General features: G+C 44.7%; 1 protein-coding gene across 3 annotated transcripts in view; it reads left to right on the top strand.

Moving 5' to 3' along the window:
- The window catches only part of LOC117421886 (phosphofurin acidic cluster sorting protein 2-like), a 78,181-nt gene that overhangs the window by 38,101 nt on the left and 25,080 nt on the right, over positions 1-15,000 (top strand). For all 3 annotated transcript variants that reach the window (XM_058987285.1, XM_034928162.2, XM_058987284.1), the window contains exons 2-7: positions 2,555-2,642; positions 5,950-6,039; positions 7,553-7,678; positions 12,968-13,130; positions 13,815-13,888; positions 14,466-14,546. In XM_058987285.1, coding sequence (XP_058843268.1) covers positions 2,555-2,642; positions 5,950-6,039; positions 7,553-7,678; positions 12,968-13,130; positions 13,815-13,888; positions 14,466-14,546 — 622 coding nt within the window. The remainder of the gene's footprint in view (positions 1-2,554; positions 2,643-5,949; positions 6,040-7,552; positions 7,679-12,967; positions 13,131-13,814; positions 13,889-14,465; positions 14,547-15,000) is intronic.

Raw genomic sequence — 15,000 nt, 5'->3', positions numbered from 1 at the left:
CTTTTTTTCTATAATCTGATTTACAGATTGACTCTGAAAAGTGACAATAACACATTTTCTTTTTTCTAGCTTTATTGTCTTTCTGAATATGCTTCATGCCTTTAAGTAATTGCAGCATGGATGGGAGCAAAAAAACATGAGGTGGGGGGGTGGGGTGGGGTGGGGGGGGGGGTGCCGCCAATATGATTGCCTCCCCTGGGCGCTAAAATGCTTACTTACAGCTCTGAACAGATGCAACTATGCAGAATCGTGCCAGAACCTGCAAATCATACAATGTATGAATACAAGCCTAACTCAACACTGCGCTGCTTGTCCTGTTTCACAGATCTACTCTCAAGCAATTAGATGCTGGCCTCCACAGCTGAGCCCTGATCTTGCACAGTCTGGCAATGAAATGCAGTCCCTGGATAATCTCAGAAACAGTCGGTCTCCTTGCTATTGATTGTCGCTCTCCATGTTTAAAAAGATGTTCCTGCAGCTTGGAAGCTGCTCCTTCAAGCACAGCCAGCTCTGCTCTGGGCAGGGCTGAGATGCATAGGGCGGCGTGCCAGATACTGCTGGACTGGATATTCCACTCCGCAGAGGATCAGGCAGCTGTGATCAAGTGCTAACACTTCAATCCATAATCCCATCCCCAGATCTCCTGCCACTGCTGGGGGGCCTATACAGAGACTGGGATATACGGGAGCCCCCTGTGTGCGTTCGTTTGTAGATATCACAACAAAATAGAGGTGTTTATAATATCCAAGTGCTAAAGATGTAACCATTGTGAAACACAGATGTTAGTGTCTATACATCAGTCAGGGTGAAGTGTAAAGATACGTCATTTCTATGTTCAATCATTATTTCCCAAATACTCGTACATATTCTTGCACGTTTAGTTTTGTTGCAAGTTATACAAATAGTCCAGATATACTAAGCAAGTTTAAAGGGGGTGTAGCTGATAATGAAATGCACCATACAAGCATCGTTTTTTTTCTTTTTTCATAAAATAACTTTTGCCTTCAATTTACTCCTACAAGTTCCATAGCTCCTACTAGATTTTATAAAGCACATCTCAGACATCGACCAATCACAGCGAAGTGTTTGTCATAGCGCACCACACCTAACATGGAGCATTCTATTCACTGCACTCTTTCTTTAAGTTTTGATGAACTTGACACTAGTTTCTCTGGCTGCTCTTTTGTTTTTAATCAGTAGTCTCGCCATGACAAAGCACCTGTAGACCTCGCAACCTATTCAGGGACTGTGGCAGTTGATTATTGACTGAACCACTGAGCAATAAGAGACACCCTGCACACAACGTATTACTTGCAGTGTACCTTGAGGAGTACAAGACTCTGAATCTCAGCATCCTGCAGCACTGATTCTCCTGTGTACCGCCAACAGGGATTTCAAAACCCATCCTTCCCTCCTTATGGAATAAGAGTGAGCCAGGCCATTGTGTTCACATTGCTGTACCAGCGAGTCCTGTAGCTTGGAATGCCAGCCCATGCAATATCCCTTATTACAGCACTGATGTTTCGACACGCTCATCAAAGGAGCCCTTTGAAGGCTGGCTTGTGCTGGGATCCGATCATAGCTCATAAATAATGGATCAGATGGGTATTGTTGAGAGACGAACACAACAGAAGCCCATTGTCCTGGGGCTGCTTCATTGTTCCAGTTGGGAAGAGGCTGTGTGTTTGAGAGTGTTTGTTTCAAAGCTGGTGTTCCTGCGTGTCATGTTCACTCTAGGAGTCGGCTGTCAGAGATGAGCCCTGTACCGTGTGCTGCCGTTTACTCACGCAGTTTGAATTCAATCTGCTGGTTAAATATTGGTTAAATATTCTTATTTGTATTCAGTTTTTTTGCACTGTACCCTTACTCTTTTAAAAGGGTCTTATTGCAATTACACAATGTTGCTTTTTTTTTTTTTTATATACACATGATCTGGATAGATCTGTGTTGAGGTGCTTTGACTGTGGGTTAAGGAGCTGCTCTTGAGTTCTGGTTGCCTGTCTGACACACTGTATATAACACAGGTTTGTCCCTGCTGCCTGTCCCCTGCTCTCTCTGTGTCCCTGCAGCCTGTACCTGGGTGTAACTCAGCTCTTTCTGTGTCCCTGCAGCCTGTCCCTGGGTGTAACTCTGCTCTCCGTGTCCCTGCAGCCTGTCCCTGGGTGTAACTCTGCGCTCTCTGTGTCCCTGCATCCTGTCCCTGGTGTAACTCTGCTCTCTCTGTGTCCCTGCAGCCTGTCCCTGGGTGTAACTCTGCTCTCCGTGTCCCTGCATCCTGTCCCTGGTGTAACTCTGCTCTCCGTGTCCCTGCATCCTGTCCCTAGTGTAACTTTGCTCTCTCTGTGTCCCTGCATCCTGTCCCTGGTGTAACTCTGCTCTCCGTGTCCCTGCAGCCTGTCCCTGGGTGTAACTCTGCGCTCTCTGTGTCCCTGCATCCTGTCCCTGGTGTAACTTTGCTCTCTCTGTGTCCCTGCAGCCTGTCTCTGGGTGTAACTGCTCTCTCTGTGTCCCTGCAGCCTGTTCCCCGGGTGTAACTCTGCTCTCTCCTCCCCAGGCTCTGCAGTCTGACGCTGAAGAAGCTGGTGGTGATGAAGGAGCTGGATAAGGAGCTCATCTCAGTGGTCATCGCCGTCAAAATCCAGGTAGAGATTAAAATAGAAAGTGTCACAGATGTACATGTGATACAAAGAAATTCTGAATCAAGTGGACCTTCTCTGGGGAGGAGTTTCCTGCGTTTGTGGTTTGATTCCTAACCCTCATGTGATTTGAGATGAGCAGTCCATGGTAGGGTTAGGGTTAGGGTTAGGGTGAAGGTGAAGTGGACCTGCGTTTTGTGGTTTGAAGATTCCTAACCCTCATGTGATTGAGATGAGCAGTCCAGGGTAGGTATTGTGTGCATGCAGAGGTAGAGCTGTGGAACCCATTGTGAGAAAGTGTCTGAGGGGAGAAAGAGGTCCATTTCGATGAACACTGACCTCATTTCATCATGCAGGGCATGACCTGCGCTGATAACAATAGTATCACTTGAAATCTAGTTTGAAGGTATTTCCAACAAAAAGACAATGACATAAGGAATTGAGCAACCTCCCTTGGTCCACTTAGCCTGGAATGACCCAAACTTTTCAAGAAGTCATCTACAATGTCTGCAGCTCCAAGCACCTTGTGCTCTGAGCTATCTTAACTACCTGTATGAAGCTACCCAAGGCTGACCTGCTCAGTACTTGGATGCGGGCCTCCATGGGAGTTGTGGTGCTCCAGAAAGTGGTGTTGGTGGCCCAGTAAGGGGTCTCTCTCTCTCTCCCCTCAGAGATCCAGCACTCTTAGTGTAGTTAGGGGTTGACCTTGCTGTGCTTGAGTGCCCAGATTCCCCTGATAGAGCACTTTTTAGATGATCGTATTTCTTTTGATCCGTCTCGGGTTCTTCACTGAAACACACTGGAAGCTGTTGCTGTTTAAACAGGAGCCCCTAAGGTTCTGTTTGGAGAATTGTGCTGGTATGGATATATGATAAGGATCACCTGCTCTCCGCGTCCGCCCAGCCAGCCAGGCACAGATCACTACAGCCAATCGGATTCTGAAAGGAACGTGAATGCTGTCTCATTAAGTGGCAAAGGTTCTGTAACTCTGCACAAGGAACAGGTTTCAGTAAGTTTCAGTGGAGATCCTGATTCAGCCCACAACAATAAGCTCCTCTGATAGGCGAGTGATTTAACACATTACATTGGGCACTCATCAGAAGTAAACTCAGACTAGTTCAAAGCCTGCGTATTGTATAGGAGGTACTGTGCAGGAGGTGCCATACTTTACTCAGGTGTTAATCCAAGCCCCTGTCTACTGTCAGTATGATATGATATCCTCAGTGGTTCTTATTACAATTACAGTCGGTTTTGTTTTTTTGTCTGCGTTCAGCCGCTTAGACTGTGAGTTCAGAAGCGGCTCCTCTTCTGTTTAGATTGCCTGCCACAGACATATATTGCATAGATTAGATCAGCCAAATTAGTAAGCACCAGCGCCATCTAGTGCACAACTGTGTATAGCCAGCGATACATAAAGAAACTTGATCCAGAGTAGCTGATCAGTAGGACTGGCTCTTACTTCTGTAAAGATACTTAAAGGCTGCTCTAACCTGTGTTACACAGGGCCAGAGCCGAAGAGCAGCTTCTGAACTCTTTATCACAAAGTGAAACACACAGTATGTATTTGAGCAATTGCAATACTAATCACTCAGAATGACTATAAACACCATTAGGCGAGGGGGCAGTAAAACTAAATTAAGAAAATGTCATTTGAAGCATCTCTCGTTAAGATCCCATTGATATAGGAGAGCAGGAGAGCTAACCCCGGTGTCATCAGTAACCTCCCAGAGAGATCAGCACAGCCCTGGCTACACCGGCCCCTGTCTCAAATAGCAAGACTTCAGCTCCCCACACTATGAGAAGCAGATTCCAAGTGCCCTACGACACAGATTCAGTCTGCAGTGATTAACCTCACGTCACTAAAGCTTACGCTTTCCAAACCCCTCGGCACAGCTTAGCCTCCAGCCTGCACTGCCTGAATCTGACTCACTGCCTTGTAATTGCAAAGGGCCTGTCTGCAGTATTGTGATGAAACTGACACAGATAATGTAGAGATACTAATATTAATAATAATTATTATTATTATTATTATTTATTTCTTAGCAGACGCCCTTATCCAGGGCGACTTACAATCGCAAGCAAATACAAATACATTCAAGTGTTACAATACAAGTAATACAATAAGAGCAAGAAATACAATAATTTTTGTTCAAGTGTGACAAACCACAATTCAATAATACAGCAGATTTTAAAAGCAGGTTTACCAGCACGGATTCTTAGCGGATCATAATGTAACACTTCTCCTCCTAATAACATTGACGTCAGCATAAGAGACCTGCCTCTCGACTGCAGCGCTTGCTCTTTTGTTTGTGGGTCACGTCCAGCCCATGCCTTTCCATTCAATTCAATGGGCTGAGATTCCGAATCCTTAAAATAGCCGGGTACTGTCCTTTTGATTCGATGTTTATCTCTGACAAAAATAGCTTTGTCTTTGTTAAGAAATAAATCCTCTCAAGGTTTTTACTTTTTTTTTCTTGAAATTGTTCAGTTGTATATGATTAGTAAAAATTGTTCTTTTTTTAAAAGTGGCTTACCTGGTAAAGGCAGGGCCATGTGGTGTGCAGGGTGGGTCATGCAGTCAGGGGAGTGCAGGTTTGCATCCTGCAGAGTCATAGATCTTCACTGGGGATTCCAGTGGGAGTGTTGTGTTGTCTCTGGTGCTCTTAAGGTTAGGGAGGCAAAATCAACGTAGCACTACAGCGGACCCTACTGGCCAGGAGCCCCGTGAGCAGAGCAGATACTTGCAGGACTTTCCTCCAGAGGGCGGTAGCTGTCCTGTCTAGCCCATGGGTGTAAAGAGGCGATAGACATGGTCATGTAATCAGAAGAGGCACACTGGCATTCAGTTCTCCTGATTTGATGTGGTGCGTAATTGGGCATACTAAATAATTCATTAAACATACCTTGATTCATGTTAAGAGTAGTCACCAGAGCTGTTGAATTAAGATGTTGTTTAGTGACAACCATTCTCAAGTTTTCACAGCTTAAACTACAGTATATTCTAGTCTGTTGTGTGAGGTCTCTACCACACCCACAATCCTTTCAAGCCTTTTTTTATGAATCCAGCCCATAGTGTTTATTGATTAATTTCACTTCAATTCCTCTCTGAGCTTGTTGCCAAGGGAGATGTGCTTCGCTGATGGGCCTAACCCAATTAAGAGCACACGAGAAGCCTCACAGTCAGATTGGAGATCACCACAGAGCGCTGTGAAACTTTAATATATGGGGAGGATTATTCCTGCTGCACCCGGGCATTGCTAAAACATAGAGAGAACTCTAAAGAGCATAACTGAAGTTTTATCCTGTTCCTCAGGGCTCCAAGAGGATCCTGAGGTCTCATGAGATCGTGCTGCCCCCTAGTGGAGTGGTGGAGACAGACCTGGCTCTCACGTTTTCATTGCAGGTAGTACCCCTCTTACATCTTCAATGGCAATGCAGCACTGGTGGATAAGGAATGGGTTCTGTACTGACAAGCGAGGGTAGCACTGGGGCAGCTACAGTGGAAGAGGCTGCCATTGACAGAATGATACCACAACATTTTCATATTCTCACAAACCAGTGCAGAAACAAGCACACCTTTACCTGCCCCTTCCATTTGGATGCTGTTTGCAGTCTGATTCCTTCTCATTGCTCTTACGCATTTCTGTAGTTGTTGTGCTAAATATTTTAAAGTGCCTTTAGTCTTTAAGGTGCTTTGACTATGAGTTGTTGGCTAGGTCACCTGAAGTGTCTTTGTATCAGTTAGCACTAGTGCACAAGCAGTGTCCTACCAGAAAACCAAAAGGCAGATGACAAGATGGCGCCAAAGTGGCACATGACAAGATGGCGCCGAAGTGTCACATGACAAGATGGCGCCGGCTGTTTCTTCTATAAAGACACCAGGGCTGCCCATGTTACAAGTGTCTGTGGCAAGCAACTGGAACTGAGGAGCAGCTCCTGAACTCAGAGGCTTGGTGGTCCAGTGGCTAAAGAAAAGGGGTTGATACCAGGAGGTCCCCGGTTCAAATCCCGGCTCAGCCACTGACTCACTGTGTGTGACCCTGAGCAAGACACTGAACCTCCTTGTGCTCCGTCCTTCGGATGAGACGCAAAACCGAGGTCATATTGTAAGTGACTCTGCAGCAGTTGTTGGTGCATAGTTCGCCCCTCGTTCCGTTGGATACAAATGTCTGCTAAATGACGAATTAATAATAACACATCATTAAAAGATAAAAAGCTACTTACTCTTAAAGTTGAAGACGTTTATGGGTATGGTTGGAGATCAGAAAAGCACAGCTTTAGTCAAGCTGTCATAGTAATAATGGAGCGCTAACCAAGGTTTTTAAATCTCATTAACACTTATCTGTATTGTATTTGAAATATTTCCACATCTTGAATTAACTTGGAAGAAACAAAGTGTCTTTTTTTTGTTCATTACCAGAAGCTGATATTGCCTTTCAGAGAGTTTTAAAAGAGCGATTTACAGGGTTTCATTTTTACTTGCATGTGAGAGGCTACAATGCACTGTAGAATAGAAACATCAGACACCTGGAATCTAATGGAAGTGTTCGGTGGCTGCCTCTAATCAAGATGAGTCTGTTTCTCGTGCAGTCCTTGCTGTGTCTGTCATACAAAGAGTGCAAGAGAAAGCACACTCTTAACCTTGATTAGAGGGAGCCATTGAACACATTAAATGTGTTATTAACATACCTCATCTGTTTTTATAGACTCTCTTGTGGTTTAAATGTTTGGAATGCTTTGTCATTGACATTCTGAGTGCCACATCTACGCTCTCAGTGAAAGTGTATTTGCTGCTTTCAGGTTCCAATGGGCACTTCTGTTTAACATTGTAGTAATGGAATATTGAACGACAAGGTTGCTGCATCCCTAGTTTTCCCATGCTAACCCATGCTGTGTTGTGTGTGATTGCTCTACAGTACCCTCACTTCCTGAAGAGGGAAGGCAATAAGCTTCAGATCATGCTGCAGAGGAGGAAGAGGTACAAGAACAGAACCATTCTGGGCTACAAGACACTGGCCATGGGCTCCATCAACATGGCTGAGGTACTGTGAGCTCCCCTGACACATTGAGGACCACTGTAGAGATTTAAACAGCAGTGGACTTAAACACAGCCCTCCCTCGATATTAAAATCCCCAATACACCTTGCCAAGTTCATTAACTTGCAAATAGCAAGGCCATTTCCTGATAGACAACATCCTTTATGATGCCATGAGAAAGCTTTATTGCTTTATTGCTTTATTAGAAGCGCGGTGGCAGTAAAACGCGTTGGTTTCTCATGGCTGCATCGTGAGAACTTGAAACATGTTCATTCTTTACAGATACGAATCCTCATTCACCAATAAAACATGTCAGAAATGAGAGACAGTGATATGTAAACTGTCATACTGTTTTCATCCTTCGTAATTTACCTAGACTTGAATATGGAACGCTGCAGACAGGAGGTCCATCCTCATGTTCATGACTTGCCTTTGTTTTTATTAATATTAAAATAATAAAATCAAAGTGTATTGAAGACCTTGATAATCCTGTCACCAGCGATTAGGAGGGGTGTGTTAGGATTAGGGGCCGCACAGTTGAGTTTTACTTGTCTTTCTGAAGGGACGCTCTTTCATTAGGATTTCACAAGCACTGGCAGATGGACTTCTGCAACATTCAATTCAAACCTTGACCTTCAATTGGAAAACATTAGCTGTTTATCCAGCACAATGACTTGTTGTTTCTTTATTTTACACTTTCATCAATGCTGTGCCACTGATTGTGTGCTTGGCAAAGACACCACGACTGCCATTGTATGGAGTGCTATGAACAGAACCGCTGAGAACCTCTGCTACTTCCTAATGTCCTGCTTTTGACTCGCACATTTCAGCTCTAGATGAGTGACAGTTTTGTTTTTCTTCTCTGTAAAATGCTGGAGATTTAATGAGGAATTTGTTGGGGCGAGGGAATGGTTCCGTTTTTATTTATTTTTTTGCTAAAAAATCTGTTTTGTTATCATGAAGTACTATCTGCTGATCAAACCTCCTACCTACCTTCTACACTGCAGTCCAGCACTAACCACTGTGCTACTCAAACCCACTACATTCCACACTGCAGTCCAGTACTCTAACCACTGAGCTACTCAAACCCACTACCTTCCACACTGCATCCCAGCACTAAGCACTGAGCTACTCAAACCCACTACCTTCCACACTGCAGCCCAGCACTAAGCACTGAGCTACTCAAACCCACTACCTTCCACACTGCATCCCAGCACTAAGCACTGAGCTACTCAAACCCACTACCTTCCACACTGCAGCACAGCACTAAGCACTGAGCTACTCAAACCCACTCCCTTCCACACTGCAGCCCAGCACTAAGCACTGAGCTACTCAAACCCACTCCCTTCCACACTGCAGCCCAGCACTAAGCACTGAGCTACTCAAACCCACTCCCTTCCACACTGCAGCCCAGCACTAAGCACTGAGCTAATCAAACCCACTCCCTTCCACACTGCAGCCCAGCACTAAGCACTGAGCTACTCAAACCCACTACATTCCACACTGCAGTCCAGTACTCTAACCACTGAGCTACTCAAACCCACTACCTTCCACACTGCATCCCAGCACTAAGCACTGAGCTACTCAAACCCACTACCTTCCACACTGCAGTCCAGTACTCTAACCACTGAGCTACTCAAACCCACTACCTTCCACACTGCATCCCAGCACTAAGCACTGAGCTACTCAAACCCACTTCCTTCCACACTGCAGCCCAGCACTAAGCACTGAGCTACTCAAACCCACTCCCTTCCACACTGCAGCCCAGCACTAAGCACTGAGCTACTCAAACCCACTCCCTTCCACACTGCATCCCAGCACTAAGCACTGAGCTACTCAAACCCACTACCTTCCACACTGCAGCCCAGCACTAAGCACTGAGCTACTCAAACCCACTACCTTCCACACTGCAGTCCAGCACTAAGCACTGAGCTACTCAAACCCACTCCCTTCCACACTGCAGTCCAGCACTAAGCACTAAGCACGTCAAGCTCACTATATCTGTGTATCTAAAACAAGAAGCATCTTTTAAAAATAAATGCTCCGCTACTCAGAGGAATCGTATTGTAATGCTAGCGGTTGTCAATACCACCACTGCACAAGTCCACCGTGTACCAAGGCACCTCTTAAGGACTCGAACCCTTGATAGTGCACACGCTGCCAGCCCTGTCTGCCTCTGCTCCTATGCTCCCAGTGACGCAGCCGTCCCCATCCCCACGCTGGTCTGACTATCAGCAGCTACACTTCAGAATGAAGATCGACTCCTGCCCCCATCTCCCAGGACTGCCTGCCACTCTCTCCCTGTCAGCTCGCATTACACAGGGCTGCATAGACACACCCACACATAGGAAACACAGAGAGAGAGAGAGAGGAGATCAAGCTCTTAGTGCTCCACTTCAGGGACACTTAAACAGAACGCTTCTCTCCAGTGTAAATGATCCTCTAGTGTTTCTTGGCGCTGGGACAAACCTGGACTTCTCCTGTTGAAATATTCTTTCATTGTGTTGAGTCGCAGAGAATAACAGGCGTGTCCATGTCACGCGTGTGCCCTGTTAGTTTCTCATGCAAGCGTGGACTGCAGCAATTCTTGCCAGCAGGACAGTGTGTTTGGCACCAGAATCGTCTGTTTTCTAAAATACATACACAGCAACAGAGCAACAAGAACAAACCCTTCTCTTGCTCTAGAATTGAAAAATAAGGAGGCCCAGATGTTACTGATTGTTTTAAATATCGTACAGTTCCAAACCCTGGATGGTATCTCAACTTGAGGAAACATGCGTATGTTTTGAACTGTTCGAATGAATATTTCATGTATTCGTTGACCGAAAATGTGTCCTTGCCCAAGGAATATATATTTGGTGATTCTAAAATAATTCTACAATTCTATGTCTTTCTTAATATCTTCAATGCCCACATATGGCAAGTGGGTTTGCAGGCTTGTTTGTACTGTAAGAGGGCGGGGTGGTTAAGGAGGCGTGCCCTGGTTCCCATGGTTGGCTTACAAAACAAAGGAGAGGAGCGCTTTTCTGTACAGTGCAGTGGGTATTATTTATTTGAGTTAGTATATTACATATATAACCCCACATGCCTAGTGACTGGCTGGGCTCCAGAACCTACACTGTGTTGATTACACTATCTCTGCGGTAGTCTTTATTTGAAGCCGTATCTGGTTTTAATGCTTCAGTAGAAAACGACAAACAATGCTTCAGAGATCATGATTAATCCACAGATCCGGGTAGTTGAGGATTCGGTCGTGTTGACAGTGAATTGTGCAGGCTGTGCTGTACAGTATAACCTCAAGCAGACACAGGGCTCCTGGCTACCATGAAACACGTGAGGATCAGACTGGAAGAGCTTAACCAGTTGAACACGGCTCTCCTGGCTTCGGCTTCTCTTCATCTTGTTAAAGATGTAGAGGCTGTGGGGTCCGGTGCTTAAAGAAAAGGGCTTGGAACCAGGAGGTCCCAGGTTCAAATCCCAGCTCAGCCACTGACTCATTGTGTGACCCTGAGCAAGTCACTGAACCTCCTTGTGCTCGCCTTGGGTAAAGGCGTCTGCTAAATAAACAAATAAAAAAATAATAGAGTGTTTTATTAATTCAGCACACACATTAACTGAAGATAATAGAAGTATCCGAGTTGTATGCATTTCAGTCTTGTTATTCACAATGTGTTTGACTATACTGCACTAATGCCCTGCCTTTGTTTCACAATCGCATTGACTTTTTTTACCAGGAGGGGTAATAATGTAATAATAATAATCCTTATTTAATATAGCTCCTTTCACAATAAAAGCTGCCTCAAAGCGCTTCACATGAATAAAAACATGGACACATATTAATAAAAGAATGCAATGAAAACAAAAGAAACACATAGAACAGTAAAACAAGACAGAGAATAACAGGAACATCATTTTACCATAAAAACGCTCCATTATAAAAGTGTGTTTTTAATCTTGTTTTAAAAGCAGTGACACTTGGGGCTTCCCTTACAGAGCTAGGCAGATCATTCCAGTGTTTTGGGGCCCTATGACTGAATGCTGTACCACCTGTGTTTTTTGTGTTTATATTTGGGACAGTAAGCAACCTGGCATTCTGTGATCTGAGTGGCTTGCAGGAATATATGACATTAAAAGTGACATTAAAATATATATATGACATATATATGACATTAAAATATGATGGTACAAGGCCATTTAATGCCTTATAAGTTAAAAGCAACACCTTAAATCTATCCTGATTCGGACTGGAAGCCAGTGCAGAGATGCTAGCACAGGAGTAATGTGATCCTGTCTCTTAGTCCCAGTTCAGATTCTAGCTGCAGCATTTTGCATAAGTTGCAGTACCAGAGAATAGGACATTACAATAATCAATTCTAGAAGATACAAAAACATGCATCAGTCTCTCAGTATCTGAGTGGGAAAGAATACTTCTCAAGTTGATGATATTTCTTAGATGATAAAAATACATTTTAGTAATATTCCTGATGTGTGTCTCAAAAGAAAGATTTGGGTCGAAGAGCACACCCAATTTTGCTTACAAAAGCATTTTTTAAAGTCAAAAAGGTTGAATCTTTAGCAGGGTGATACTGGCAACAGCAACAGCCCTGCTACAGAGCTCCCTGCGAATCCTCAAGCACTGTCCTGCCTTCATTACCCCTGCTGCAATTAAACTGAAGTGCTTCCATTTACTACAGAGCAAGTAAGAAGTCTTAATTAGTCACCCCCTACTCCAGCCAGTTTGAATTGATGTTCCAGTTGAAGAGACACATTGACCATCGGTCTTCAGTCGGGATATAAAGCTGATTTTACTAAGAAAGTTTAAACTTTAGGATTAAATGCATTTTAAAGTTTAAACTTTTGAATATTGCAAACATTCACAAACGTCATCATAAGAAGTGCTGTGTTGAAGTGCCAGTACTTTAATGTAACATGGATGTGTATATGGAAAAATACCTTGCCCTGTGTAAGCACTGCAGCTGACCTCTATCTAACATGCTTAGGCTTGGCAATGGGTAAACATCTAGAAACAAGTGAAACATTCAACACATTGAAAACGTGTAAACTAGAGACACCCTTACCATAGAGAATACAGTCCAACACGCCACAAGAAAAACAATACAAAAAAATACTATCAATGGAAGTCAATGCCTGATGTTTCCCCATTCCCAGGTGCTGTTTGCTCATGTCTTTGTTCCCTTGGCACACCCAGGGAGGGTCATGGTGGTTCTTGTCACTTTGCCCAGCTGATACACGACAGAGGGGCTGCAGTAACCCCCTCCCTCCCATCTCCCCAGGTGCTGCAGCACCCCACCGAGGGTGGTCAGGTCCTCTCGCTCTGCAGCAACATGAAGGACACGGCCGCCAAGGTGGCTGAGATCTGGATCTTCTCCCTGTCCAGCCAGCCCATCGACCACGAGGACGGGGCCGTGCAGGGGGGGCAGAAAGCCAAGTCCACAGGTAAGAGAACGTGACCGGGCAGGGCTGCAGCGCTGAGAGGAGGGTTTCATCCTGCAGACACCCAGGGCCAGACTCTCACAGCCACACCAGTGTGATTTCCTGTGACACTAAACCAGTGCTGTACTGGAAAATGTCCTTCGGGCCCAAATCAGTTGAACTTTTAGCTGGACGAAATAAAAAGGTTTTAACGAAGTGGACATGGAGGCATTTCTATAGTGATGCCGTATCGTGGTGTCCTGTCAAATCAATATCAAAAATGTCTCCCATAAAGTAATTTCCAAGCTAAAAGTTGAATTGGGCTCTGCATCGGTTTCAGATCTGCTTTTGGTGGTCAAAGCTATGCACTCACTCACATACACTGATGCATTAAACAAATATGAACTATAAACTCCTTTATAAACAAGACATCTCTACAGTTCAGCTTAACAAACTCACTAAAGAAAAGAAATCCTACAGACTTTTTTTCACCACAACTCTGAGCCAGTAGGATTCTCTGTACATGACCATGCCCCTGGCTGGTGTCATCCCTCAGGGCTGGGCTTGCTGTGGTGCTCCCCCAGGTTGCTCTCTCCAGTCATTCTGCAGCCTCTACTGCAGTCATTCTGCAGCCAATAATACATGCCCTGTAACCCAGGACCCCTGGACCCCTGTGCTGAGCGGCTGTGTGTTTCTCATTGTTTCCAGATAATTACTCTGAAGAGGAGTACGAGAGCTTCTCCTCGGAGCAGGAAGCCAGTGACGACGCGGCCCAGGGTCAGGTAGGAGGAAACTCTCACACTGGGGATGGACATTCGGCCTCCTCTGAGCTCAATTGAAGTGCCCTGATTTGTTCAGTTTTACTCTTAAGTATGATTCCTGAGTGAATATTTTCTACATTGTTTCATGGTTTAACGTTCTGTGTGCATCAGTAACTCAGAAACCAGCGTTCCAGTTTATGTACATAGTTTTAACTGCAGGCACACAAGCTTTCTGACTGCTGAACTGAACAGCTATGCTCCTGGACCTGGCTGCAGCAGCAGGGGTATGAAGGTCAAATGTAAGCTCTGTTTTAGCTCAGGGAAGCCAAACAAAAAATGGGTGTTTAGTTTATTGTTTTTGTATACCGATAACAATTTTACAAGAAACACCTACTAGACTAATATTGTCCATGTAGACTTGTGAGGTAAAAAACCTTACATCTGACAAAATGATTTTCTAAATCCTATGGAAGCACGGAACCTTCAGCATGTTTTATTCAGGATGGTAACAGTGCTAGTTTGTGAAATGATCTATCTTTGTTTTTAGAATAGATTTATCGCTGGTTTGTGCTGATTCTCATGTTTTTGTGCTTCGCAGGATCTGGATGATGACGAGTATGATGTGAGGAAGCCGAAGAAGCAGCGGCGCTCAATAGTCAGAACCACGTCCATCACCAGGGTGAGGAGCCTGCCAGAGACACTCAGTGTGCTGACTCCTCCCTCGGTGTGCTGACTCCTCCCTCGGTGTGCTGACTCCTCCCTCGGTGTGCTGACTCCTCCCTCGGTGTGCTGACTCCTCCCTCAGTGTGCTGACTCCTCCCTCAGTGTGCTGACTCCTCCCTCAGTGTGCTGACTCCTCCCTCAGTGTACTGACTTTATTTATTTGCCATTCCCACTGAGAATGGGGTTTGTTCAAATAGACAATCAATCCCAGCTGTATTACATTTTTTTAAATTAAAAAATAAAAAAGTTTTGTCTTCCAAAGTGCGAAATGAGAAGCTCAGTCACCTATACATAGACATTTTTTTTAACTCTTGTTATAATTAAGAAGAAAATAAGAGTCCAGTCCAGTGTATAGGAGACGAGAGACAGTGCTGATCCAGTTCCACACATACGTACGTGACTCCAGAGGA

Source organism: Acipenser ruthenus, chromosome 15 (genome assembly GCF_902713425.1).
Source record: "Acipenser ruthenus chromosome 15, fAciRut3.2 maternal haplotype, whole genome shotgun sequence".
In the NCBI taxonomy this organism is placed as follows: Eukaryota; Metazoa; Chordata; class Actinopteri; order Acipenseriformes; family Acipenseridae; genus Acipenser; species Acipenser ruthenus.
The sequence above is the reverse complement of the archived record's forward strand: the minus strand, read 5'-3'. Positions and strand labels throughout refer to the sequence as shown.